Below are 27,539 nucleotides of genomic sequence, written 5' to 3'. Positions count from 1 at the left end.
CAGCAAGGCTTGGAAGAGGAGCCATGAGGTCTCTGAACACTCACAAGACAAGCACAAGTGTAAGAGCCTAAAATGAGGGATGGGGGACTCCAGGTGGGCTCTTTAAAATGCTGTTTATTGTATTTAAATGATGCAGCAATTAATTTATAATTTAAAATGCTGTTTATTGTATTTGAATGATGCAGCAATTCACAGGTCCTGGGTGACAGAGCCCAGCCCATAGCTGTGGGTTTATCTGAAAGCTTCTTCTAGTTCTGGTTCCAATTTACTTTTCATTACAGAGCATCTTAAAACATGACAACCAATCAATACCTTTACTATTACCTATAGCCTATCATACCTACTAACATTACCATATTCATGTTACTATTTTCCAATCACAAAAGGTTAGTGTGTTACAGTTTAAGCTAAAAGTCTTTTCTTGGTTTTTTTGCAGTGGAAAATTCTGAGATCTTTATTTGCAACATGGTGTTTTTGTTTTTCTGTGAAAATCTTTTTGCTTGGTAAAAACATCTTTTGTTTGAGGTGGATTTATCCTTTGCTTTAAGTCATAAAAGCCCCTTCCAACTCACCTGCTCTTTGCCTTCTTAGTTACCCAGTAAAACTCACTCAGCAATTCTTTTTATTTTTTTATATTAAAACTTACTATCACTTCTATACCTTCTTCAGATCCTACACTCAAAGATCTTTCTGTTATACATACACATCTGTGAGATTTTCTTGTCAACTCTTTATCCTTTCCAACACACCACCTGCTCCCACCACCACGAGGACACAAACCCCTCTCACCTGCACCTGCTGCTTCTGAGCGTTCAGCATGTTGGGGTCGATGGAGAGGGGGCCCAGCACGCTCATCATCAGCTCCTTCTCCATCAGCCAGGGCCTCAGCTGGGCTTCAGCAGCCTGGAACGTGGCCAGCTGGGTTGCTGACTCCTCCAGCTTCTGCTGCCGTGCTGCTGTGGCTTGGCTGGCCCTCTCCCACCTGCAGTCTGAACACCAAACTTCTGTTGGCTCTGCTTGAGCCCACCCCTCCATCACCAAGGTTATTTTCCCCTCCCCATGGTTTTTCCCAATGGGAAATATCTCTGTTTTCCAATAAAACCAGCGTGGCTCTGTCCATTCTCCATCTAACAAGCCATTACCCAAATCTAGTGGCTGTAAAGAATTTGGAATCTCTGGAGGAGAAAACCTTGCAAGCAGGATTTCTGTGCTCTAAGTCACTATTGCCACGAGCTGGGCTGAGCCATCTCACACCCCTGGCCCCAGAAATGAGGATACTCTCACGTCCTCAGATCTCCTGGATGGAGTCAACACATCCCTGCTGCTTCAAGAAGGGAATCTCTGGGCTTCTTTTTGAACACACAGCCTTGTTTAGTCAACACTTAATTACCTAGGATAGCCTCACTAATGACTAGAATTTTATATCAAGCAGTGAAGCTTTTAATCAAAATAATCAACCTGTGCCGCTAACACACTTTTCCCCTCCTTTTTTTTTTAAGGAGCAGTTTAAGGAGGCAATCCTTTAAAACCCACATCCATCACAGGGATTCCATTAATCACGACAGTGCTCATCTCAGGAACACCTTCCATACCAGACAGCTCAGAGATGGGTTTGCTGTTTACTGAATTTTAATTAGAAGTGACTCTGCTCTGGCGTGACTTTGGGATCACCCCACACTCCTGAGCCACGTCTAACGTGATGTTTGGAGACAGAAGCCTCATTAATGCTTCAGGCACTTACTCAGGTCTTCCTGCATCTTCTTCCAGTTCGCTGCTTCTGGGGAATCTGGATATTTCTCCAGCAAGCCAGAAAGTGCCTCCTTTACCTTTTGGATTTTCCCAGAATTCTGTTCCAATTCAGCCAGAAATGCCTGGAAAAGAATGATTTGAACTTCCTCAGATACAGGGCAAAAAGAATCACTGAGTAGGAATGAAGCAGCAGCTACAAGCTGAAGCTGGATAATTTGTGTTCTTTTCTCTTTAATTAAATCAATTTTTTAGCAATATTGTGAGCTGACTTGGGCAGGGAAAGGCTGGGAATTGCTCTCCAGGAGAAGCTGGAGTGACCCAGGCTCCAAATAATCTCTTTTTCCATCAGTCTGACATCAACAGGTTTAAAAGCAAAGGGCAACTTTGCTGCTCCATGGCTCTGCCTGGAATTCCTGATCACAGGGGCAAACCCTTGTGACCAATTCTGTGCAATTAAGCACATCTCTGGGATCCTTTGGGGGATGCACAACCCTTCAGGTGATGCCACGACCCCGAAGTGAAATCACCTTGTTGTGCTCAGCTTGCGCTCGCATCGTCTCCGTCCTGGTGGGCGAGGAGGAGGCGTCCAGCTCGCTCAGGGTGCGTTCCTTGGACTCCAGCCACTGCAGCAGGGAGCTGGCCTCCTCCTGCACCTGCTGCATGCTGTCCAGCAGGGCTGAGAGCTGCTGCAGGCGCTCCTGCAGCGCTGCACCCAGCGCCTGGTAGCGCCGCCCCACCTCCGACACGTCGCACTGGATTTCCGTCAGATCTGCGCCCAAAAATCCAGCCTGGGGTCAGCACCTCTGCCCCACCTTCTCCACTCAGCCTGCCAGGGTCTAACCCAGCCCCAGGCAGTGCAGAGCTCCTCATCTCAGCCTCCTTGGCTTGATGTGGCCAGAAATGTGGATTCTGTCCCATCTGTTAACCCAGGTGGGGCAGTGACCCTGATCTCCATGGAGATATCCTCTGCTCATGGGCCATCTTTAAACCAGCTGGGCAATCATCTTTATCTTCCCACAGCCCATCCTCCCTCCAGGAGATATCTCCTGTTAATGGCCACTGAGTCCCAGGGCATGACTGATAAAATTCCATCATCCCACTGGGAGATGCTCCAGCCAGGGGAGGAGCCAAACATTTCCTACCCAGATAAAAACTGACATTTGGGACACCAAGGAACCTTCTTCCCACTGGATTCCAGAGGAAAGCCAGACCTTTCCACATCATCCCTGGAGCTTCAGAGGAAACTGCACCTTCTCCAGGAGCACTGCTCCAGCTGAACCACATCTGCCACTGCAGGAGGATGCAGCCACCATTGAATGGGACTGTGCCAACACCCTGACTGACTGACGGGTGTCAGCTTGGATTCTGACTCTGGCAGGGTTTGGGATTGTTCTTTGTAATACTGCATTTCTATTTTAATTTCCCTAGTAAAGAACTGTTATTGCTACTTCCCATATCTTTGCCTGAGAGCCCCTCAATTTCAAAATTATAATAATTTGGAGGAGGGGGGTTTACATTCTCCATTTCAAAGAGAAGCTTCTGCCTTTATTGGCAAACACCCATCCTCCAAACCAGGACAGTCATCTTCACCTCTCCTGCCACATGGGATTTTCCACTTGTCCCCCCTATGCCCTGTGACAGTTTATAAACAAAGCTCTCTGTGAGCTTGATGTAAACTGAGCCCCCTTTCCATAAAGCCTCTGCTAATACAAGGTTGAATAATTTGGCACCAAGATATGAAGCCATTTTAATGCACCTATTATCTCATTGAACCGGCGAACTAACAGCAGATAACGGGCAATAATTAAAATTGCTCTTCAAACTGGAGGGCTGGATGCCGTTATAATCCCACAGAACCAATAAATTTAATTGCAGGCCTTAAAATGAGCTCCCATTTATCAGTTCCTAACAAGGTGTCAGGGTGCTGTCACTCCCCAGGGCTGCCCCTCTCCGTCCTTCAGCCCGACCTCCACCCTCCATGGCTGCAGCTGAGAATTCCCAACCCATTGCCAAGCTCATTTCCCTTCTGCTGGGATGCTGATGGTGTCACACTGAGGTTTGTACTCCCAGGGAATGGAAATGCATGGACAAAAAAGGGACAGGGGGATGGCTCAGTGGTGCTGACAGCTCACCTTTGCATGTGTGGTATCCGTTCACGCTGCCTCCTGAACCTCCTGGAGAGGGGAGAGTGGCACCTGGGCAGAGGGGACAGGGACAAGAGGGACAAGAGAGACAAGCGAGAAGTGTGAGGGATGCAGACAGCAAGTGATGAATGGCTGCTGCATGACAGAGACCACCAGGAACCAACCAAGTCTCCACTGCCCACCTGCCCAGCACTGGTCATTCATTTGGTTTGGAGTCCCTTTATCTCTCCTCACTTTCTTGGAGCTGCTCCTGCCTTTCTGGGGCTTCTGGAGCTGGGCAGCTCTGCCAGCATCCCATCATCACCCAGAGCAGGGATAACGTGGCTCCTGCATGGGCTGCAATTCTGGGGACCACAGGTGTCTCACCACGCCTGGGAAGTTGCTACCCTGAGCATGATTCTGTGAATTATACCAAATAAAACTGCTGAATCCTGAAGGGATTCATTCCCCCATATCCTCCTTTTTTAAAGGGATGAAACTCCTCAAACCAGCCCTGTGCTGATGCTCTCTCTGCCCAGAGATGAAGGATGCACCAGTGTCCCTTCTCTGGACACCAGATGTCACAACCAAAGGCAGATTCACATTTTCAGGAAAGTCTCTCTTTTCTAACTACATAGTTTAAAGCTTTCATGGACATAAGGGGCTGCACCTTGGGTCACCCACAAGCCTCTCCTCACTTCTCCTTATGGTTTCCCAAAGAACTGCTCATGCACTTAATCCTAACCAAAATATCCAGACCATAAACTCCTATAAATTCCCATCAGTGATGAGAGTCCAGGGACTTGTTCTCACAGGCTGGAAGACATCCTAGAGCTGCTTTCCAAATGAACCAGACATAATCTCATTGCTTCACAGACTTGAAGCCAAAAGGGAGACCAGTAAATCACATCTGACTATTGCAGCCCCAAATGTCATCCAGATATGAAACCCAAATGCTGGGGGTTGATTAAAACACTCCAGCCCTCAGGAGGCTGAAGAACATCACCAGGAGAGAGCAGGAGCCACTTCCATGAGCTCCCAAGCTCTATCAGAGACTGATATGTGTCCCTACAGCAAACACAGGGAAATTCAGAGCTCGTTAGGCTACAATTAATTAAGCTAAATTAGGATGATGCATTAAAGCAACGAGCGCCAGCGACTCAACCACTGGGCTGAGCCCCACCATACTCAGAACACCACAGGCCCTCTGAATTTGGTTCAAAGGGGGAAATGACCCCATTTTCTGCTCAAGGCAGGCTCAGAAGATGCACTGGTGACAGCAGAGTTGTCCTCAGGGCTGTTGGCCACACTCACCTGCCTTGGGTGGGGTGTTGGGGGCTGTGATCTCCAAGATCAGGTTCTCCAGGAGGGTCCCTCTGTGGGCAATCTCCTCCACCTGGGGCCCCTTCCCCTTCCATTCCTCCAGGAGATCCTGCTCAAAAAGCAAAGTTTGGGGTTGGAGGCCACACTCTCCCAGCCACAGCCCTTCCCTCCTCGCCTGTCCCCTCTGGTGACACCAGGACACAGCACCAGGCACCCAGCTCATGGCTGCCTCAACAAGTGGCTGTGACACATCTATTTTTGCCAGGGGGGAATCAAACAGCAAAAAAAAGCTCTTCCCAACTAATGGGTCTGTTGAAGGAAACCTTCTGCCTCCCACCATTCTGGGGACATCCCTCCTCCCCCTCCCTGCAGAGCCCAGCCTGGCTGAGCCCAATCCTGCTCTGCTGTGACTCAGCAGAGCTGCTCTGCCTCTGAGCCAAACCCCAGCACATCCTCATTTATCACAGCCCTCTTCTGTGACAAGAGGCCACCTTCCACATCTACCACACAGGAAACACTCCAAAAAAAGTGTGTTAGAGTCTCCCACTCCCAAATCCCACCCAGAGCAGCACAAGGAGTGACAGGAAACCAGGCAGTGCACAAGAAAACTCCACAGGAAATACTCCAAAAAAATGAGTGTGTTCCAGTCTCCCACTCCCAAATCCCACCCAGAGCAGCACAGGGAGTGACAAAAAACCAGGCAGTGCCCAAGAAACCTCTCACAGAGCTCCCTGCTCTGCAAACCACTGGGTGCACACTGAGGATTCCTGAGACCCCAAACCACCTCCAGACCTCTGCTTGTTGGGATTTATTTCACATTCCAATATTTCAACACTCTCCCAGTTTGACTCCAGCTCCCTTGGCCCACCTGGATCTGCTGCCTGCGCTGCTGCAGCTCCTGGGTGCCCAGGGAGGTCTCAGCAGGTGGAATTTTGCCTTCACTCTCCCTCAGCCACTTCCTCATGGCACCGACCAGATTCCGAAACTCATCCAGTTGCTCCTGGCAGGATGATGCATCCTTTTCTCTGGGAGTGAAAAGGTTTCAGAGAGTCAGAGCTCGTGCTCTGCATTGCAATTAGCCCCTCCTGAATGTAGCATGGTTGTGTCTCTAGGAGCCCTTTTTTTAAATTAGTATTATTATTATTATTAGATGCTGCCTGGGAACAGCACAAAAAGGGGTGCACCCAGTGCCAGCCCCTCAGTGCTGCTGACCCCCTCAAATCCTGGCTGGTGGCACCTTTGGGCAGCCCAGTGGTGGCCAACAGCCATGGGACCACCACTGCCAGCCTGGCCAGGATCTTTGTCCAGGGAAAAGTGACATTTTTGGGAAGACAGGGCTCATTCATGGTGTGTCCCCCCAGGCACCTACACCCTGGGGGAGCCCAGGCTGTGCTGCCCCTCCTCCCTGGCTACAGCTCCATCCATCCTGAACCCCCGGCTGGGAGTTACAGCCTGCACAGAGCTGAATTTCTGGGAGCTCCATCTGCTTTTCCCCACCACCTTCCCTGCACTCCACAGGGATTTTGGAGAGCTGTGACTCCTGGCAATGCTGCTGCTCTGACCCTGCTCAAACTCCCTTTTATCCCCACTCCAGGGCACTCCAGGCTGCTCTCTGATCCTCCCAGCAGGCAGCAGGATGCTCTGGGATGGAGCTGTGGCATCTCCCACACTCTGGGAGCTGGGAGTGCAGAGCTCCTGCTGCAGCACCAGGAATTTTTCACAACGCCCCCAGCCAAGGCTTTTTTTAAAAGCGTCAGCTGGAGCAGAGCTGCCTCAGGATCCTGACGTGGGAGGAGGGCAGCAGGAAGAGCTGGCTCATGGCCCCCCTCCTTGGAAAGGAGATCTCCAAAGGGTCTTGTTCAGACCACAAAGCTCCCCTGGCTGGAGCTCACCTGTCTTTTGCCACCTTTTGCAGCTGCAGGAAATCTTTCTTCAGGCTCTGCAGCTTCTCCTGCTGCTGGAAGGTGCTGGGGGCGAAGCCACAGGAGCTCAGCTCCTCAGCCAGGTGCTCCAGGGTGGCCAGGTCCTCCTGGTGCTGCCTCATCTCCGAATTCAGCTCCTGCCAAGAGCAAAAGGTGATGCTGACCCTGTTCCCCAGCAGCAGAGGGGATGAACTGGGCAGTCCCACGTCCTGTGGGCAGTGCCACATGCTGGGCACAGCTCATTGCCACCTGCTCCTCCAGCTCAGCAAATCCTTGGAGCAGCTGCAGGGGCAATTCCCACTTTCCCACTAGAACCTAAAAACCTGGCCCCAGAACCCATCTGAAAACCAGCCTGGCTGGACTAGATCCTAAACCTGGCCACAGAACCCATCTGAAAACCAGAACCCATCTGAAAACAAGCTTGGCTGGACTAGATCCTAAACCTGGCCAAAGAACCCATCTAAAAGCCAGTCTGGCTGGACTAGAACCTAAACCTGGCCACAGAACCCATCTGAAAGCCTGGCTGGACTAGAACCTAAAAACCTGGGCACAGAACCCATCTGAAAACCAGTCTGGCTGGACTAGAACCTAAACTGGGCTACAGAACCCATATGAAAACCAGTCTGGCTGGACTAGAAACTTAAATCCTGGCCACCAAACCCATGTGAAAGGCAGCCTGGCTGGACTAGAACCTAAAAACCTGGATACAGAACCCATCTGAAAACGAGTCTGACTGGACTAGAACCCAAACCTGGCCACAGAACCCATGTGAAAACCATCCTGGCTGGACTAGATTCTAAAAACGTGGATACAGAACCCATCTAAAAAGCAGCCTGGCTGGACTAGAACCTAAACCTGGATACAGAACCCATCTGAAAAAGAAGCTTGACTGGACTAGATCCTAAAGCTGGGCACAGAGCCCATGTGAAAGGCAGCCTGGCTGCAGGGAAATGCCCCCCCTCCTTGCACAGCTGGCACAGCTGGCTCTCACCTGGATGTGCTGGGAGAAGCGCGCGATGTCGCGCTCGGGCTGGTTCCCCGACGCCAGCGCCCGCGTCCTGCTCTCCGTGAACTGCTGCAGCTTCTCCAGCAGCTGCTCGTACTGCTCCACCTTGGGCAGCAGCCCCTTGAGCGTGTCCTCCCTCTGCTGCTGCTGCTGGCACAGCCTCCCAAAGTGCTCTGTCACCTGGGCCAGCTTGTCCTGCAGGGCAGAGGCCGCGGGGCTGTCGGTGGCCGCCGTGAATCGTGTCACCATCTCCCGGGTGGCTTCCAGGCAGCTCTTCTGCCTGGCAATGTCCTGCTTCAGCTTCTGTGGGGGGCACACCAGGAAAAGGAAGGTTTTTTTAAAGAGCAGAACTAGCTGGGCTGCCCACAGGAGCACCAGCAGGTGTTTCGACAGAGTTGGGAAAAAATCGTTTTACATCCCAGATTTCCTGAGCTGCCCAACATGCTCCGCTTTTCTCTGTGTCTGAAATGTTGCTAGCAAAGAAAAAATGAGATTTTCAACAAGTCTGTGACCTTGCATGGTTTGCCCAGAGATGCTGGAGCTGCCCAAATTCAGGACTCAGGTGCCACATCCAGGGCCTAGAGGTAGCAAATTTGGGGCTTCTTTAAGCAGCCCAAAAAAGCCAAATTTGGGGTTCAGGCACCAAATTCGAGTTACCTGGAGCACCTGGGCTCCTTAGGAGCCAAATTTGGGGTTCAGAGGTGCCAAATTTGAGGCTCAGGTGCAAAACCCAGAGCTCAGGTGCCAAACCCAGAGCTCAGGTGCCCAGTTTGGGTTCAGGTGCCGAATTCAAGGCTCAGGTGCCACTCTGGGGTGAGGGAGCTGGGCCAGCCTTACCACACTCGTGGCAAGCGAGTCCTGGATGGAGGCAGAGGAGAGCACAGCTGGCTGATCCTTCTCCAGGCTCCTCTCAATCTCAGCCACTGACTGCAGGAGGCTCTCCAGGCTCTCCTGGACGCTCTGGGACTGGGCGATGGATTTCTGCAGCAGGTCCGAGCGCTCCGACAGCTGCTGGGAGAGGCTCTGGAAGCGGCTCACGATGGCATCTGCAGGGTCCAGCACACAGGACACTCAGTGGCACAGAGCTCCAAGTCTCAGAGGGTCACCTTTGGCTCCCCCAAAGCTCTCAGTGCTGACAAATCCCCGTCCCCAAATTCCCAATGTGAGCGGCCACAACCCTCCCCATGTACAAACACAAACCCTGAGGAGGCACTGCTATGTGATTACCCCCAAATTCCCCAAAAAGTGATTTATCTTTTCCCTCTCTGGCTTGTTGTAAATCTCCCCAACCCTCCCTGCTTTGCTCTGTACCTGTTGTTTCCTGGATGTGGCCGTGGTCTGGGGCTGGCTCCCCTTGGATGTCCAGCAGGGTCCGAGCTGCTTTCTGGAGCTTCTCCACTGGCACCTGGTGCTCAGCCAGGTCTCCCTGCAGTTGCTGTTTTCACACAAGAAAAGCCAAAATCAGAGCTGGGTCTCATGCAGGATTCCCACACTCATGGAGCCCAGGGCTCCATTTGCACCCTCTGAGGGATCCTCTGCACTTTGTCACCAAATTGTTAAGAAATGATGGAAAAACCCACACTGCAGGCAGAGCTGGATCAGAGGGCTTGGGCTGTCCCAGTGCTCTGGCACCCTCATGAGGGAGGAATGTCCCCCTCTATGTCCCCCTGGGGTGTCTGACTACAGCCCCTGCTCCTTTCTCTGGGCACCACTCCCACAAGTTTAACCCTGCAGCACTACAACATCTACAGGTGAATCTTTGCCCTCAACCAGCAAAAAACCCCAACAGGTCAAGCCTGCTCCCTGCTGCTGACTGCTCAGAGCAGCCAAATCCCCACCCAGGCTCCAACAACTCCCAGGAAATCCCCCAAGGCTCCTGTACCTTGGTGCTGGCGAGCTGCTTCTGCAGCACGGCCAGATCTGACGGAACCGCCTCCGAGAGCAGCTTCCCAAGGGCAGCTTCACTCTCCTGCAGCCACGTCCTGAGAGACTCTGCCACCTCCTGGAACTGCTGGTAGTGATCCAGCAAGGTGTTCAGGTGGGAGCCCAGCTTGGAGCACTGCAAAGGAGCAATGAGAGGTGGCAGGGATGCACAGAAGCACTGAGCAACCCGTGGGAAATGTTGGAGTCAGGGGTCTCTCTGAAGAATTCAGAGAAAAATCAGAGTGCAGGGATTGAATTAAAGCCTGTGGATAGACTGAAGTATATTAAGCCACTCACACACAAAGTAGACATTTAAGTTAGTAAGTTTTAGGATGAGCTCTAATGCTTTTAGTAAGTGAAAGATTTCAAATGACAAAGTTGCAGTGTGAGTTCTAGTGAAGGTTGAAAAACATACTGATGTTTTCAGTAGAGGCTCCAGGACCACGATTGTAGACGGTGTTTAGACATAATAGAGCTACAGTAAGAATATTGCTGCCATTTTTCAGATAGAGCAAGATAGGCTGAATGCATAGCCTATACGTAACCTGGTGTGCTAAGAAACTGGAATTCTAATAGGTTAAGGAGTGGTGGTCCCAGTTTGTGTCTTAGCTTGTTGGAAAAATCCTATATAAGAGTTTGCATTGGGGAGAGTTGGTACTTAGCCATCTGCTTATTGCCACTGCCTCTTGCCACTTGCTTGTGCATTTTGCCATTGCTTTTGCCAGGGCTTTTAGCCATTTGCTTTTGCTACTGCCATTGCTTTTCTGCTTGCCTTTTGAGACTGATGTGCTTTATAATAAATAACCTTTTAGCAACTATTAGGTGCTTTGCTTATTTAAGATAATCCAACAAAGCAGGAGCCAAGAGCTCTGGGGGTTAAAAACCTTACAGGAATCAGCAAGAAAATAAAAACAATTTTAAAATAATCAATCTTGCCACAAGCTAAATGAATTATCAGGGGTAACATGCAGACAAACAGCAAGACAAGGGTGCTGCCCAAGCCCTGAAGAAGACAATCCTTGTGTATAGTCTATAATTGTCCTGGAAGTCCAGGCAGGCAGCTGGAGGACAGGACAGGACAAAGGAGGAGAAGAGAAGGCACAGCTGGCAGCCCTTGCCATACCTTGGAGTGCAGCCTGGTGTATCTCTGAGTGGCATCCTCCAGCTTGCTCCTGACCACACTCCTGGACATCACCAGCTGGGATTCAGCATCCTCAGCATCCCCATCCAGAAACTTCTTCCCCGACATGGTGACGAAGCGCAGGTCGCCCTTGTGGGAGATGACATCCTCCGAGAAGCTGCCCTGGCGCCTCAGCAGCCGCCTGAGGGAGGCAGGGTCGCTGTCCCCCTTGCACATCCCTTCCAGCTCCTGCTCTGCCTGCTCCAGCCAGGCCTGGAACTCGCTGTGGTCCCGCAGGAATTTGAGGAGCTCGTCCCGCAGCAGCTGCGCGCGTTTGAGCCGCGCCTCGGAGCGCGCCAGCGCCGCCGGGTACTGCTGCCTGAGCTCTGCCAGCTGTGCCTGCAGCTGTGCCCGCTGCTCCCCTGCCAGGCTCTGCCCCTGCTTCTCCAGCAGGGCCTGAGCTGACTGAGTGGCCAGGATGACGTCCTGCTGCTGGGACAGCAGCTCCTGGTGCTGCGCCTGAAAGATGCAGGAGCGAAGGTGAGGCTGGGGATTGAGGGAATGTGACACGGCAGCTGTGGCTGTGCCACTCCTGGAAGTGTTCAAGGCTAGGCTGGAGCAGCCTGGTCTAAGGGAAGGGGTTCCTGAGGGAAGGCAGGATGATCTTTAAGGTCCTGAGAGGAATGTTGCAATTTGTCTTTACAAACAATCTGTGGATCTGCTGGTCGATAAAACCAGCACTGAGAGATAAAAGACACAATGGGATGGATTCCACTGATGGATGAATGGGAAAAGAGATTTGCCTTTACAAACAAACTGTAGGTTTGCTGATAATGAAACTGGATATTGGAAGATGAAAGAAGCAATGGGGAAAAACCATGAATTCTATATGAATTAGAAATTAAAAGGGAGGGTGTATATGAGAGAGGAATATCAGGAGGTATCAGGTGTTTGGGAAGTCTGTGTCTCTCAAGTACCTCAGCCCATGGGGAAAGAGAGAGGGAAACTGGGATAAAGAGGAGGCTGTGTCCTCCAAAAATCTGAGAGATCCCAGGGAATGCCCCATGGCCTCTCCCTTTATTCCAATAAAGCAAAAAGGACTCCTCTGTCTCCTTTTTGGACATAAACCTCTGGTGTTTGTGGATTAATTTTCCTTACAGCCCTTTCCAACCCAAATCTTTCCATGATTCCCTGAGAAAGCACCCAGCAGGGTGGGGGAAACTGGGAATATTCCAGGTTGGGCTCCAGAAGGGGTTGGGCCCCTTCTGTGGCCACCACGGGCACCTTGTGGACCCTGATTACACCTTGCTGTGGCACACACACACCCCACACATTCTGCACCTCCTGCAGGAAGCCTTCCCCAGCCTCCCACATGGAGAATCCCATGTTTCAGAAGCCAGACCCATCTCACACCAGGGTCAGGGTGTGGGGCAGGAGGCTCTGGCTGGGATGAGGAGTCAGTGCTGACCTTCAGCCTCTCGTACAGCTCATCCAGGCTCTCAGCAGCACTGTCTGCTCCCACAGCTTGGCCATCAGGGACATCCCCAGGGCTTTTTCCTGCTTGTGTCCCTGGATCGACAGGGTGTGGTCTGTACTCTGGGAGTCCTCCCTTCTGCTCCAGCAATGCCACCCAGCTCAAAAGGGAATCAATCTTATTGCTGTTCTCCTCCAGCTCTTTGGCAGCTTTCACCTGAAAGAACAAGGGCTCCAGATAAGAATGATCCAGTTCTTGCATGTTCAGCAAACTGCTGCACGGGGGAGGGAGACAAAAATCAGCAGAATTTAAAAAGAAAAACCCGAGGAGTTTCCCTGCCTCAGCAAATGCCTGAGACACCTCCAGACCCTTTGAGGCTCTCTGGAAGGTGCAAAGAAGCTGTGAAAAAACTCAGCTTTGCTGCTACATTGAATTTCTCATCCTGATACAACCCAGAGTCCTTACCCCAAAAGGGCTGGGATGTGACTGGCAATCCTCATCCATTAAGGTCACCCCAAAGGCAGAGTAAGGGACCTTTCCCTCCCCCATTCCCTGCACAACCAGCTCATCCCTCCCTGTACCTCCCAAGGCATTTCCAGACAGAAATATCCAGGGGAAACCTCACCTGGGGAACACCCAGGAAGGAACAACCATTGCTCTGTGCATCACCCAGATGGCTGCCAGGACCCCACAGACCCCCTCAAGCAAAGCCTGGAGGCTCTCCAGCTCCTGCCACGTTACCTTCTCAGTCTCCTGCTGCACTGCAGCACTCACAGCACTCTCCAGCTCCTTCTGGGCCACCTCTGTCCTCTCCTGCAGGGACTGGTACTGCTCCTTGGCACGCTGCAGGTCCTGCTGCAGTGCTGCCAGCTCCCCAGGCTCCAGCTTGGCCTTGTTCTCCTCCAAAAACTGCTCTGTGCTCTTCAGAACACCAGCAAAGGAGGCAGCTCTGCTGTGGATGCTCCTCTGCAGCTCCTGCAAGGACAATGCCATGGACATGGACAATGCCATCAGGCTCTGGGCACTCCTGGGGTGCAACCCCCACAGCTGTGCCCCCCAAATTTTGAAATATCACCGACCTTGACATCACTTTGCCTCTGCTGCAAGGCAGGCAGGTCTCCTTCTGCTCTCTGCTGCTCTGCCAGCGTGTCCTCTGCCTGGCCCAGCCAGCGGCTCAGCTCTGCCAGGCTCTGTGCCCGGGCTGCCTGTTGCTCCTGCAGTGTCTGCAGGCACAGCAAAGAGGACAGGGGACAGTCAGAACCAGCCCTGCACTCCCCTCATGCTGCTGAAAGGCAAGGTGAGGTTACAGCTGCAGCAGCTCCTGCAGGGCAGGATGCAGCACAGAAAACTTTGGGGCTCTCCAGGTGCTCCCTGCGGTGGCACCTTTGTCACCATTCAAGGTTTCAAACCATTCAAGGTTTCTCTCTGTGGAGCTCTTTGGGCTCCAAGGTGGAGCTGCACTGCTCTCCCAGGAAAACTCAGCCACGAGTTTCTGTGCCTGTTCATTCCACCTCACAAACATTAAAACAGCAGCAGAAACTCGCTGAATGAGAGGCAACAACAAGCTGGGTCAGGCAGCGCCACTTGGAGCCCCAAACAACCCCAAATAAGGTTTGTTTTTAATGATTTGGGGTTGGAAAGGGAGCCCTGGAGAGGGAAAGTGTTTCTGTAGCTGATCCAGCTCCTCTTTTTGCTGCCAGAGCACAACACAGAAGCGCCAGTTTGAGCAATTGAGCATGATGTGACCTGAGAGTCCCTGTGCCACCCCTCTGCCGGGGGGGATAACAAGTTTTTTTGAGTTTTTCACTGGGCATTTCAGCAAGGTGATGTACAAACTTGTGCAAAACACTGTGCCTGCTTCTCCCAGTCACAAGATAAAACAACAGAAGCAAATTGAAAGAGCCTTCTTAAGAGCTCTTCAGCTGCAAAGCGAGTTCTTCCTGGGTTAGGATGGGCTCACACTCAATCTGAAAAGGCAAAGCAAACTGGTTAATACACACACACACTCCAGAGAGGACAGGCAAGAGTTACAGAGAGCAATTGTTAATAAAAAAACACATCAATCCTGTCTTGGATGAGAGGATCCATGCAGTGCTGGGTGCTGCAGCAGTGCAGCAGAGGATTTGTTTTTGTCCTTGCCAGCTGTTTCCTTGGGACAGCAATGCCTGATGTGTGCAGTGGAAATTGGACATTAAAACTGTTGGGTGGCCCCTCTGCACAGGGATTTTTGGGGGTGGTTACAGGGTTTATTCCACCCAGCCCCAAACAATTCCATATTTAGCACCCAGACCTTGGCAGGGCTCTAGATTTTGGGAGCAAAGCAACTTTCTGCCTGGTAGGAAGAAGAAAGACTTTTAGAAGAAGCTCATGATGTGCAGTGAGAACTCCTGAACTGGGAGTGGCATGCAGGGGAAATCCCAAACTGGAGGTGCCTCAGCTCCTGTTCCTGTGGCTGGGAAGAGCTTCAGCGAGCAAAGGGCAGCCAGGGAGGAGATGTCTGACAAGCTTCACCTGCTCTGTCTGCTCCACTTGCTGCAGACAGACCTGCAGCACCTCCACCCTCGCTGTCACACGCTCTGACAGGTCCCTGAAGGCTTTCTGCAGCTCATGGAGCAGCCTCAGCAGCTGCCTGCTCTGCTGGGGGGTTAAATCCTGGGCGTGCTCCGAGATCAGGAACTGGATGTCAAAGGCAGTGGCGTCCAGCTCAGCCTTGGTGTCAGCCAGGGGCTCCTTCAGCTCCTGAACAGGAGAGAAAATGTAAAACAGGTCAAATGATGCAGCCAGGGCTGTGCTGCACTGCAGGTGCCACAGGAAATGTGTTCCAGAAACACCAAACTCTCCCAAAACAACACTGAGCATGGAGGTGAGAGCATCTCAGCACAGGGATTTTCCAACTTCCCTCTGTGAGGTGCTGGAGGCATCTCACCAAGAGGTTTCTTGGGTGTGTGTAGGGCTGCCCTTGTGTCTGAAGATGGCCCCTGATTGCCACCACCAAACTTGGAAACAATCTTCAAATCTATTGCTAGAAGATGGGTAAGAGGCTCCTCGTGCAGGTGATAGAGACCAGGTGTGATGGAGCAGCTTCCCAGAGCATGCAGCTCTCTCCTCAACAGCCTGACAGGAATCTCCCCAGGCCATTCAGCCACCCCCTTGCACAGCAGCACCTTCAAACAACCAAACCAGGCTGTGCATTTTGGAAACAGATTTTAGTGAACACTCAGCACAGCGAGCTCCTGCTGCAGCACAAGCTAAGGGCTCTGGGAGGGAAGCAGGATTAAAAGCTTCTCCTCTGTGCAGAGTGCAGCAAGTTCATCAGGCTGCAGGATTAGGGGCATTGCCATGGTTACCTTGTAGTGCTGCAGGCAGTGGCTCAAGCTGCTGGCATCAGTGGCCTGCTGGAAATCGCTGTCATCCAGTGACCCCGTGGTGACAGACACCCAGCTCAGCAGCTCCTGCAGCTTGGCCTGAAGAGCCTCGTGCTGGGCCAGGATTTTACCCTTAAAAAACAGGAATTCATGGTTAAAAGGAGGAATTTTAGGAAGCTTGTAGGGCAGCAGAGGGAGCAGGGCCCAGCTCTACCTTTTCAGCTTCTGCTGCCCCACGAAGGTTTTGCAGCCGGGACTGCAGGATTTCATTTGCAGAGCTCAGAGACTTCTGGAGGTTCTTGGCATCCTTCTCCAAAGCCTTCAGCAATTGCTCAGGGACTTCTTCAGGGGGGTTGGCCACGATCCTCTGCACAGCATCCAGCTCCTGATTCACTGGGAAGCTCAGCTCCTGCAGCTCAGTGCCCAGAGCCTGACACAAACACAGCATGGTTAGTCTAGGACAGGGTGACTTCACCTCCCTGCTGCCAAAACCCAGCAGGGGTTTTGGAGAGGCAGCTCCAAATAGTCTAGAAAGATTCATCATCACCCTCCAGCCCTGCTCAGCTGCCAGCACTCTCCTTTCTGCCTTTCTCCAGGCTGTAAAAATTCATGTCAGGCTGTTGTCTGAGCAGGGAAGAGAAGGTGGATGAGGTTTGATATAAAACCCTATTAAACCTGAGACAAACTCCCAGAAGCAGGGAGGGGTGCAGGAAGCTGGGGAGAGGGAGGAAAGCTCTGTCTAACACCAGCCAAGCCTGGCTCAAACTCCCTCACCTCTGCTTGCTGCCTCAGGTCGTGCAGGGCTGCCAAATTCTGCTCTGCTGGCTGCACCCGTTTGATTCTCATCTCGATGTCTCGCAGCATGGAGAGATAAGATATCAGCCTCTGGTCGTGCTCCAGACACATCTTCTTGCTGAACTTGATCTGCAGAATCAGACAGGAAATCAAAGCTTCAAACTTAGGCAGAAAAGGAGACAAAGTGTTATATAATTTTTATTTTTTTTTTCTAAAGGAGAAATTTGTTAATAACGTTCCCGCTCATGGATTTGCCACTTGCCAGCCTTATCTACAAGATTTACTACAGGAAAAATAAAACACAAGGCTCTTTTTCCAACATAAGCTTATAAATGGCAAGAGATCTCTTGGTGTTGCAGCAAAAAGTGCCAAAAAAAGAGTTCTACTTGTTAGTCATTGAGCAGTAATGCTCCAGCAAAAGGAGCCACAGCTAAGCCCTGAGTGTTTCCAGTTGTACATCACTGGCTCCTTTGCCAAGGCTCTCAGACAGATTCAGCACCAAACATCCACAAATAGCTCAGAAAAAAATGCTAAAATAGCAAAAAAATATTCACTGACCTGGGCTGGTCTCGTGGATTCCCTGGAGGTTTCCAGCAGCTCCCCCTCCACGATCACAGGTAAGAGCAAACCCCGATCGCCTGGACCTGGCTGCTTGCTCCTCTCCTGGGGGGTTTCTTCCTGGGATTTTGGGGGAGCTCCTTGGTCTGCTCTGAGCTCAGCTCTTTGCTCCTGCTGTTTCTCCTCTCCAAGCTCCAGGGCTGGGGAGGTTTCCCGTGGTTCTGGGGGTTCCTCTCTGATAATTAAGTCGTGGGGCAGTTCCTGTGTCACGGTGGCTGTGCTGGACACATCCAGGGTGGTTTCCAGCCTGGTGTCTTCCTGAGCCATCCTTTCCTTCCCCAAGGAATCCTGACCATGCTTGACCCCACCTTTCAGCACTTCTGGAGTTCCCCCTTGCTCAGGGGGCACAGGGAACACCTGATCCTCTCTGGGGGTTTCTTTCCCAGGAATTTTCTTTCCTTTTCCTCCCTTCTGCTTGGCTGTGTCTCGTGCCAGCTCAGCAGCAGCCTCAATGCTGGATTCATGTTTTGGCTCTGGCACCCTGGAGACAAAATGCTCCTCCTCACCCTTTTTCCTTGGAATTTCATGGGAAACCAGAGAAGGAGGGAGCTGCTTTTCTGCAGGAGGTTTCTCTGCCTGAGTGCTGTCTCCTGGAATGCTGCCCTGCTTTGCTTTCTTCTTCTTGCTTTTCTGTTTCTGGGTAGGTTTCAGCTCAGTTTCACTTGTTTTTTCCTGATCAATGGGACCTTCTGTGTGAGGGGTTTCTCTTTCTGTGTGTTTGACAGCTCTTTTCCCTGCCAGCTCATCTTCTGCAGGAACACCAACCTCAGGGGGTTCTCCAGGACTCATCCCTCCCTTCCCTGGGCCCACACTGACAAATTCCCTGGGGGCTGCTGGTGTCTCCTGGACCACTCTTATCACTCTCTCTCCTTGCCCAGAAGTCACCACTGCACCTTCTCCACCTGCCACAACTCCCTCTGCACCTACAAACTCCCTCCTCCTCTCCTCACCATCCTCCTCCCTGTGAAGCACCTCCGTGCCCAAAAACAACTTTTCCTTCTCCAAAGTCAATCTCTCCACTTTCTCTGTCCCTCCATCCACTTTTTCCCTCAATTCCTTCCCCTGAGCTGCTCTCACTTGGGATCCTTTTGGTATCTCTTTTTCCACAGCTCCTGCCACCACTGTCTGTTCTGTCCCCAACACTGAGGGGTGTTCTGGAGTCACCTCAGCCTCTGCCTGGGGATGATGAAGATGATGATGTTCATCTTGGGGATGGACACCACCCTCTGAAGCTTCCTGTGGTTTTAATTTCCTTTCTGTGCGTGCTTTGGAGGATTTCTCAGGGGCAGCAGCTGCACTCTGAGCTGTGTCATAGCTCACAGCTTCAGGCTGAGCTTTGGGCTCAGCACCATCAGACCTGGCAGATCTGGCAGGGAGGATGACACCTTCCTCTTCTGGAGATAATTCTATTTTTTCCTGTGAAAGTTGCATTTTTTCTCCTTTGCAGACCTCAGATCCAACTTTCTCTTCGGGCATTGGCACATCTTGAAGACCTGCAGCTAATTTTTGGCTGATCAGTCCTTTTCCAACAGCTTCCTTCACAGTCAGCCTTTTCCCACTGGGGGCATCAACAATTCCCCCAGCCCTGAGCTGGTTGGTGGCAATGACTTTGGCCATGGCCTCATCCAGCACCCCTTGCTCCACTGCTGCCCTCAGGGACAGCCTCTTGCTGACTGTGCCCTCCACCACCCCTCCAGCATCTGCCTGTGCCTGCAGCAGCCTCAGGGTGGGCAGGGGGTCCAGCTTTCCCAGCCTCACTGCCTCAGCACAGGGCAGCCTGGTCCCTGTCACCTCATCCTTGATGGCCTGGAAGGGATGGACCTCCAGGTACCTCTGGCCGGACTCAATGTCGATTTTGCATTTCCTCAGCAGCTCTGAGTAGGGAATGATCATGCAGCTCTCAGGGTCTACAATCCCTTCTCTCATTTCTGAAGATGACAGGGCTTTCTCCACCACCTGCTGGGGCACCAAGCCCTGCTGCACCGCTTGGCACAGCGCCAGTCTCTGCCCAGAAGCTGGATGGAGAATGCTTCCACTCTCAGCCTGGATTTCCTGCACTTCCCTCTGGAATTCTGGGCTGATGAGCCCCAGTGACACTGCCTGGGGCAAGGGCAGCTTCTCCTTTGTAGCTGGATGGACAAACTCCTGCAGGACCACGCTTTCAGCTTTCCTGAGCTCCTTGCACAGCTCTGCACTGATCAAACCGTGTTTCATGGCGTTGTCCACCGAAAGCCTCATCCCAGACACGTGATGGATGATTCCTCCATCAGCAACCTGCTTGGCCAAGAGCTGAAAAGCTTTTTCCTTCTCCAGGAGCCCTCTCTCAACAGACTCTGCCACAGTCAGAGGCTGTTTGGTTTCAGGATCCACAATCCCACAGGTCTCAGCCTGTAAATTAATGAGCTTCTGCCTGCTCACCTCATCAGTGCCTTTCCCCTTGGAAGCCTTCTCCAGCTTGACCAGCTCTGTCTGACTCCTTGGCTCTATGAGGCCCAGATTCGAAGCCAAAGTCACTGACACTTTTTTGCCCCTTTTCAAGTCCACAATCCCCCCAGTAACCACCTGCCCTTCCAAGATCCTCATGGCTGTCTCCTTGTCCAGGAGCCCAACAGCAGCAGCGTCCTTGATGGAGTAGACAAAGTTGTTACCTGGGTCCAGGACACCACTTATGGCTTTGTCAGACTCCAGCACCTTCTGGAGCAGCTTCTCATCCATCAGACCTTCCTCAATCACATCCTCAGTGGTCAAGGGCTCGCCCACCTGAGAGTCAAAGAAGCCAGTGAACATGCTCATGCTGTCCATGAGCTTCACGGCGGCGTGGCCGGACAGCAGGCCAGCGGCCAGCGCCTCGCCCAGCAGCAGCGCCCTGCCCGTCTGCTCCTGCCTGATGCCACCACTTTGCAGCTGCCTCAGGAGCTTTTCCAAAGTGTCCTCTGCTTCCTGCTCCTCAGGGGCTGGCTGGGATGGTTCCTCAATGCCCTCATCACCCAGCTTCTCAATTCTCATCGCTTCTTCCTGCTCTTCTTCCACTTCCAGCACACTTCCCACGTCCTCGCTCTGCCTCTCTGCCTCCCCACGTGCAGGGAGCACAACCTCCTCTCCACCATTTTCAACTACTTCCTCCTTTAGCAAGTAAACCTCTCTAGCACCTTCTGCCTCTCCTTCAGGTTCTCTCACGCCCTGAGACCTCTCTGCCACGATTTTCAGTCTGTCTCTACTTTCTGGAACACCCATTGTTACACAGATTTCACTTTTCACAACCACTGCTCCACTTTCCAATGCCCTCTTCTGATATTCAGGACCTTCCACTCCATCTTCTGCAGGAGGCTTGGACTCTTCTTCTCCCTCAATGATCATTTCCTCTGTTTCTCTGATTAATCCACTATCAAGGTCACTGGGAGGTTCTGGCATCAATAATTTTACCTGATGTTTATCTGTGGTTGTAAAAGTGACTTGCTCTCTTCCAAATTCAGCACCAGTTTCACCCTTGATGGTCTCCTGTTCAGTGGAAACCTTCTCCTGCTCTTCCATCTGCAGGAAATCCTCTGCATCCTCCAAGAGGAGGCTCTCAGGTCCCATCACCACCTCCCCATTCTCCAAAGCAGTTCTGGGTGGCAGCATCTTCTCACTTTCACCTTTTGAAGGAGCAAACTGAAGCTCAAGCTGCTGCAAAGCCAAACCATTGCAAGGTTCACTTTCAAGAGCTGCATCTGCCTCTGTCTCCTCAAAGCCTCTCAACTCCTGTGCACAGGATCCATTTTCTTGGCTTTGGATGAGAGCTTTAGTGAGATTTTTCAGCTCTGCATCCACCAAGAGCACCTTGTGGCCATCATGGATGTTGATGTAGCTGTGGGTCATCAGGTGGAACATCAGCCTTTCCTCATCACTGCTCAGCAGAGGCTCCTCAGGGCCTGTGGGGCTCCTTCCAGGGGAGCTCTGGCTGTGCCTGCTCCTGCTTGGAGATGCAGAGAGCTGCACGCTGCCCATGACATCAGGAAGGGCTGTTGACCTCAGCTTCTTCACCACCTCTCCCTCCAGGACGCCCTGCTCCACTGCCCTCTGCCAGGACAACACCTCTGTGGTTTCTGGCACAAAAACAGCCTGCAGGAGCTGCCTCTTGCTGAGAATCTCCTCAACCAACTCCGTGGAGAGCATCCCCTGCTCCAGAGCATCTGCAACAGGGATGATCTCCCCTGTCTCTGGCCACAGCAGCCCCATGAAGGACTGCAGGGATTCCAGGACCAGCAGGGCAGTGTTTGGAGCCACCAACCCCTTCCTCAGGGCTTCATCCACGCTCAGCCTGTGCCCCGTGGCCGTGTCCATGATCCCTCCCCCCTGGAGCTGCCGGATCAGCAGCGTGCAGCCCAAATCCTGCTCCACCAAACCCTGCCTGACAGCCTCAGCCACGCTCAGCCTGAGCCCTGTCCTGGGCTCAACAATGCCACCAGCACACAGCTGGCCTTCCAGCAGCCTGATGGCCACCTGCCTGTCTATCAGCCCCTCCTGGGCAGCACGGGAGATGCTGATCTCCCTGCCTGAGCTCAGGCTCAGCATCCCACCCGCCTGCTGCTGCACTGGGAGCAGCCTCAGCCCCGTCTCCTGGTGCCTAATGCACCTCTCCAGGAGCTCAGGCAGGCTGGTTTTCTCAGCAGTGTTGGGGTCAATCAAATCCTTGCCACCTTCCAGGTGAGACAGGAGCCTGGAGTGAAGCTGAGGGGGAAGGAGCTTTTCTTGCACTGCTGTTTCCATGCTGATTCTGCCCTGCTGGAATTTAAAGCCCCCAGTGACGAGCTCAGCCTCAAGAATCTTTAGCCCAACGTTCTCACTGATCCTCCCCTCTTCCATGGCAGCCACGACGGGGAGGAGCTGCCTCCCTTCACATCTGACTTCTTCCACCTGCTGGAGAGCATCCTTCAATTCCTGCAGCACCTGGAACGCCCTGAGGTCAATGATGTTCCTTGCCAGAGCTTTCTCCAAGGAGAGTTTCTCACTGGTCTCTGGGACAACTAAGTCAGAGGTGATCACCTGGGCCTCCAAGAGGGCCAGGCCAGTGTCCTGATCTATCAGACCTCTCTGCATGGCACCAAAGACAGGGATTATTTCTAGTGTGCCAAGATCGATCACTCCTGCCACGGCTTCGCTGCCCTGGAACAGAAAGAGAAGGAAAAGAATTAAATTAAAATCCAGCATTTCCAGCACTCATTGCATGAGTTTCAGGGAGGCCTTAGTTAAAAATAATTAAAAAAAGAAATGAACTTAAAATCCCCAAACAGGCTAGGAAGTCCTAAAGTGTTTGAAATCTAGTCCATCACCAGAACAGCACCAAGATGCTTCCAAAATCCACCAAAGCAGCAAAGCAGCAAGCACCAAAGCTCAGAATCACTCCTGATGCTCCACAGAAAAGAGGGTAGGACACCAACAAGCACGACAAAGCCCTTCAACAACTCCAGCTTTAAAAAGTAAAGACAACACAAATCCCACTGTGCACTCATGGGGAAGAAAAGCCCCCCAAACCCACTTTGGGGTACAGAGGAACCTCTCCCAGCACAGACTCCATGCTGATTCCTGCCATGCTGAAAATCCTGCACTTCCCAAGCACAGCCTAAGTGCCAGGATGGATGGGGGCACCACAGAGCCCCTTGCCAGGAGCACTCCCAGCCATGCACCAGGGCAGGACAGGAACAGCTCCCCAGGCATCACCACAGCCCTGCTCTGCCCACTGCAGCACCTCCAAGCTGCTCCTCAGACAGGGCCAGGGGAGAAATAGAAGAGGTTCCAGCATGGGAACAGTGACAGACTGAAACCACAACTACTGTGGTGTTTTTTGGAGAGGCTTTTCTTGCTGCTATCCCCACAGGGAGGGTAATAATTTAGGTGATGATAAAGAGTGTCTTTGCTCAAAGGCTCTTTGGACATTTGGGTTTCTCTCTGTGCCACCTATAAGGCTGGCCCAAGCAGTCCAAGATTTTTGTGGGGATAACAAGGAGGGAATCAGGATTATGGAATAAATTCCTTTGGCATCTCAACACCCTGCTGTGGGGACAGGAGGAACATCCTGGGACAACCTCAGCTCTCCACCACCATCCAGACCCTGACGTGCATACTCAGAGATGAACAAGAAAGACAGAGAAGAGGGAAAAACAAAAGAGCAAGATAAAAAAACAAAAAAAAAGAGATGGATGGGAGGGAAGGGAGTAAAAGGCTTTTACTTACCAGACTTGCAGGGTGTGCCTTGAGCAGTTAAAGACAGAGCCTTATGGAGCAGTTCAGCCGTGTCACACACAGTGTAAAGCTTGGGGTTAGCGTCCAGCATGCGACTTTGGTTTGCAAAAAGAACCCCACACACAGGTCCGTCCTCTTTCCCTTTTGTGTGTTTTGTTTGTTTAAATCCCAGGGGGTTAGTTAAACTTGTAAGCAAGGATGTCAGTTAATCTCAAAAACAGTTGACATGAAACACAAACCGTACAGGGACACATCATGCTCAATTTAGCGCGTTCTGCTTTGCAATTTTTTTTTTTTTTTTTTTTTTTTTGTCTTTTGTAACTTCTTTCTGACAGTTGGATGTTTCCAGCAAGCAAATGTTAAAGAGTTCTTCATGCTCCCTCTACAGTGAAGCAATGGCTCGGCACCAGAGCTGCAGGGATGGTTTTGCAGACGGGGATTTAAGGTGAAGCCCCACTGCCATTTCTCATTTTGCTGCCTGGGCTTCACTGAGTGCATGAGTGAAAACTGTTCCAGCCCCAAAGCAGCCTCCTGCTGTACCAAAACAAGCCCTGGAGAAGGCTTTTGCTCTAAAATAATTTTTCCTGACCAAAAGGGAGGAAAAGGGAAAGGAAAAAAAGCATCCATTCCACGGGGAGGCTGCACCAAATCTGTGATGGCTCAACAAAATTATTTGTTCACCTTTCTGCTGCCAGCACAAGGGCTAAAGGGTTGCAATAAAATAAATAATTTCCTGCTCTGAAACACCTGGAATGTGCTGGGAAGTCCAGTTTTGAGCAAAACACTACATATTTAGGTGAAAGGTGGGCAGGCAGATCTCATAAAAAGCAGCTCTGCCACGAGTGGCTTGAACAGGGCTTCACTCACAAACCCAAGAGCCAAGACCTGCATCTCACAGCCAGATGTGAGCGGGCTGTTGCTTCAGGGTACAGGGAGCCAGCAAGCAAACACACAAAAAAATCCATTGACACATGAATATACACTGAGAGAACAGGCACACGAAAATCTGTGAATGACAGCTCGTAACAGAGGCAACAGGGACACACTTCCAGCCCTCCCTGCAAGGATGGAGCCTGGGGGATGTGAACAGGGAATGGGTCCTGAAGGTCTCCCAGGTCAGCTGAGGGGCTAGAAAATGCATTTGCCTTCCACAAGGAAAAGCTGCTTGAAAAAACCTTTGGCCAAACCCTGAGATCTCCAAGGCCACCTGAGTGTCCCCTTCCTGCAGCCCCTGCCTGTGGGACTGAGCCCTAAAAGGACACAGATTTCCTCAAGGGCACCATCTCCAGGGGACAATTCCTGCTCACCAAGCACCAAGGAGCCAACCCTTGGAGTCCTGATGGCAACCAAAGGACAACTCTACCACAGACCTGGAAGGCAGCAGGAAAAAAAACAGCTCCTGCTTTTCTCCAGGGTGACCATGAATAGGAGAGAAGGGAGGGCAATGTGCAAGTAAGAGGCTGTGAGTGACCACATACAATAAAATGAAGCATTTTCCATGAGTAGGGCTGAGCAGCAGCAGTACCTTGTGCTCTGTCTCCTGAGCCAGCTGGCTCTGCAGCTGCTGCAGCTGCTCCGTGGAGTTGCTGCAGAGAGCCTGGTAGGTTTCCTTCAGAGCAGAAATCTGAGCAGAAATCTGGTCCTTTTCTGGTTGGGAAAGCCTGCAAGGGGAAGGGGAAATGCCTCAGCTCCACAGAATTACCATTCCAAGCACAGGAAAAGCCAAACCCTCTGCCCTGCTCCTTGCCCAGCTCAGACAAAACCTGCCAGGATAACTGAGCAAAGCTGAGCTGCATGGCAACAACCAAATCCCAAAATATACAGGGCTGCATCTCAACTATAAAGGATTAATATCATCCCACAGCATAAATGGGGTGTACTTTTCACAGATCTCACTGCAGACAGTAAAGAAGACAAGTGCTGTGTGCAGCTCATTGTTTTTAACTGGCACTGGGTCCAGCTCTAAGGAATCTCATCTCCAGCCCTGATCTCTCCCTGGGTCACACTCACTTGTGGCTGTGTTTTGCCAGGAAGATTTGGGAAGTTTTGATGGCCTCAGAGACCTGCTCCTTCTTTGCAGTCAGCTCCTCATTCAAGGCCTGGAAAAAATTATAAAAAAAGAAAGAAAGCAGCTTAATGCAGCTGTGAAAAAAGAGCAAAAGTTAAACCTCAGGGTGTGGTGTCACTCCTGCTTTACCTGCTGCTCTGAGATGGATTTCTCAATGTCTCCCAGCTCTCTGCTCCCAGCAGCAGCTGCCCTGCCCTGCACACTCTGCTTCAAGCCCAGGGCCCAGCCCAGCAGCTCCTTCACCTTGTCCACGTGCTCCTGCTTCTCCTCCTCCACCACTTTCTGCACACACAGCAGGAAGGAGGAAGACAAGCAAAGGTCAAAAGGCATCTCCAAAGTGGGAGCAACGCCCAGGATGTGCCCTCAGCACCCTCAGAGATGGGGGGAATGTGGGGGGACAGGGCCAGGTGGGACCCACACCCCAGGAATGAGGGGACAGGGCCCAGGTGATCCCACAGCCTCAGGAATGGGGGGACAGGGCCCAGGTGGGTCCAACACCCTCAGAGATGGAGGGAATTTGGGGGAACAGGGCCCAGTGAGTCCCACACCCTCAGGGATGTGGGTCAGGGCCCAGGTGGGTCCCACACCCCCAGGACTGGGGGGACAGAGCCCAGGTGTGTCCCACACCCCCAGGACTGGGGGGACAGGGCCCAGGTGGGTCCCACACCCTCAGGAATGGGGGGACAGGGCCCAGGTGTGTCCCACACCCTCAGGAATGGGAGGACAGGGCCCAGGTGGGTCCCACACCCTCAGGAATGGGGGGACAGGGCCCAGGTGTGTCCCACACCCCCAGGAATGGGAGGACAGGGCCCAGGTTGGTCCCACACCCCCAGGAATGGGGGGACAGGCCCAGGTGAGTCCCACACCCTCAGGAATGGGGGATCAAGGCCCAGGTGGTTCCCACACCCTCAGGAATGGGAGGACAGGGCTCAGGTGGGTCCCAGCCCTCAGGAATGGGAGGACAGGGCCCAGGTGTGTCCCAGCCCTCAGGGATGTGGGTCAGGGCCCAGGTGGGTCCCAGGTGTGTCCCAGGTGGGTCCCAGCTGGGCCCAGCCCTCACCTCCTCCTCCTCCAGCCGCCGCAGTGCATCACTGATGTACTTGACGTGCTGCGTGGTCAGTGTCACCAGCGCCGTGTAACGAGTCCTCAGATCCATGAACTGCCAAGGCACAGAGGGGAAAACACAGGGAGAACGGCAAATCAGTCCTGCTGGCAGATCCAGAGTGTCACCCTTCACAGGACATGACATGGATGTGGCACCTGTGGCACAAGGGGCACCTGGCAGAGCTGGGATGGCACCAATGGGATGCAGCACGTTCTGCTGGGGAGGGTGGTGGCCACACAAGGCATGCTGCACGACACTGGGGCGGGTGCTCAACTCTCACAGAGGGATATCTTCAATATCCACACAGAGCAGACAGGAGCTCGGGGCCCTACGAGGTTCTCTCATCCCCCAAGATGCACACACAGCAACACTGCATGGTGCTCTGGTTATTTACCTCACAAAGCTGGAGGGCTGAGCCGACCCTGCTGGATTTGGGGGTTCCCAGGAGTCTGGGTATGGCATACCTGGTGCTTAGGGCACTAAGCCATCCTCTCTGGCTATTGGAAAAAACAGCGAGGGTGGAAACTTTTATTTATACAGGAGAGTTCAGCAGATGTGGGGGAAACATGGCTTTGGGACAGCAAATTAATATGATTATGGAGATGTTGATTCATTGTTTGGTTTTTAGTTTTAATTATATATTTTAAGACTACATTTTTTGATTGGTGCTTTTATGTTGTTTACTCCCCTTGCATGATTTTTTTAGGTACTATGATTGGTGGCTGC

General features: G+C 52.2%; 1 protein-coding gene across 1 annotated transcript in view; it reads right to left on the bottom strand.

Annotated features, from left to right (window-relative positions):
* MACF1 (microtubule actin crosslinking factor 1) overlaps nucleotides 1-27,539 on the bottom strand; it is a 120,563-nt gene that overhangs the window by 58,516 nt on the left and 34,508 nt on the right. The window contains 24 exon segments of the mRNA XM_056509387.1: nucleotides 790-989; nucleotides 1,742-1,871; nucleotides 2,277-2,518; nucleotides 3,882-3,944; nucleotides 5,187-5,304; nucleotides 6,064-6,220; nucleotides 7,088-7,254; nucleotides 8,109-8,426; nucleotides 8,961-9,169; nucleotides 9,435-9,558; nucleotides 10,006-10,182; nucleotides 11,170-11,685; nucleotides 12,635-12,856; nucleotides 13,382-13,615; nucleotides 13,720-13,863; nucleotides 15,152-15,379; nucleotides 15,988-16,137; nucleotides 16,220-16,435; nucleotides 16,780-16,929; nucleotides 17,359-22,563; nucleotides 25,166-25,301; nucleotides 25,651-25,739; nucleotides 25,838-25,990; nucleotides 26,769-26,867. Coding sequence (XP_056365362.1) covers nucleotides 790-989; nucleotides 1,742-1,871; nucleotides 2,277-2,518; nucleotides 3,882-3,944; nucleotides 5,187-5,304; nucleotides 6,064-6,220; nucleotides 7,088-7,254; nucleotides 8,109-8,426; nucleotides 8,961-9,169; nucleotides 9,435-9,558; nucleotides 10,006-10,182; nucleotides 11,170-11,685; nucleotides 12,635-12,856; nucleotides 13,382-13,615; nucleotides 13,720-13,863; nucleotides 15,152-15,379; nucleotides 15,988-16,137; nucleotides 16,220-16,435; nucleotides 16,780-16,929; nucleotides 17,359-22,563; nucleotides 25,166-25,301; nucleotides 25,651-25,739; nucleotides 25,838-25,990; nucleotides 26,769-26,867 — 9,447 coding nt within the window.

Source organism: Oenanthe melanoleuca, chromosome 23 (assembly GCF_029582105.1).
Source record: "Oenanthe melanoleuca isolate GR-GAL-2019-014 chromosome 23, OMel1.0, whole genome shotgun sequence".
NCBI classification, from domain to species: domain Eukaryota; kingdom Metazoa; phylum Chordata; class Aves; order Passeriformes; family Muscicapidae; genus Oenanthe; species Oenanthe melanoleuca.
This window is presented reverse-complemented; position numbering and strand designations above follow the sequence as displayed.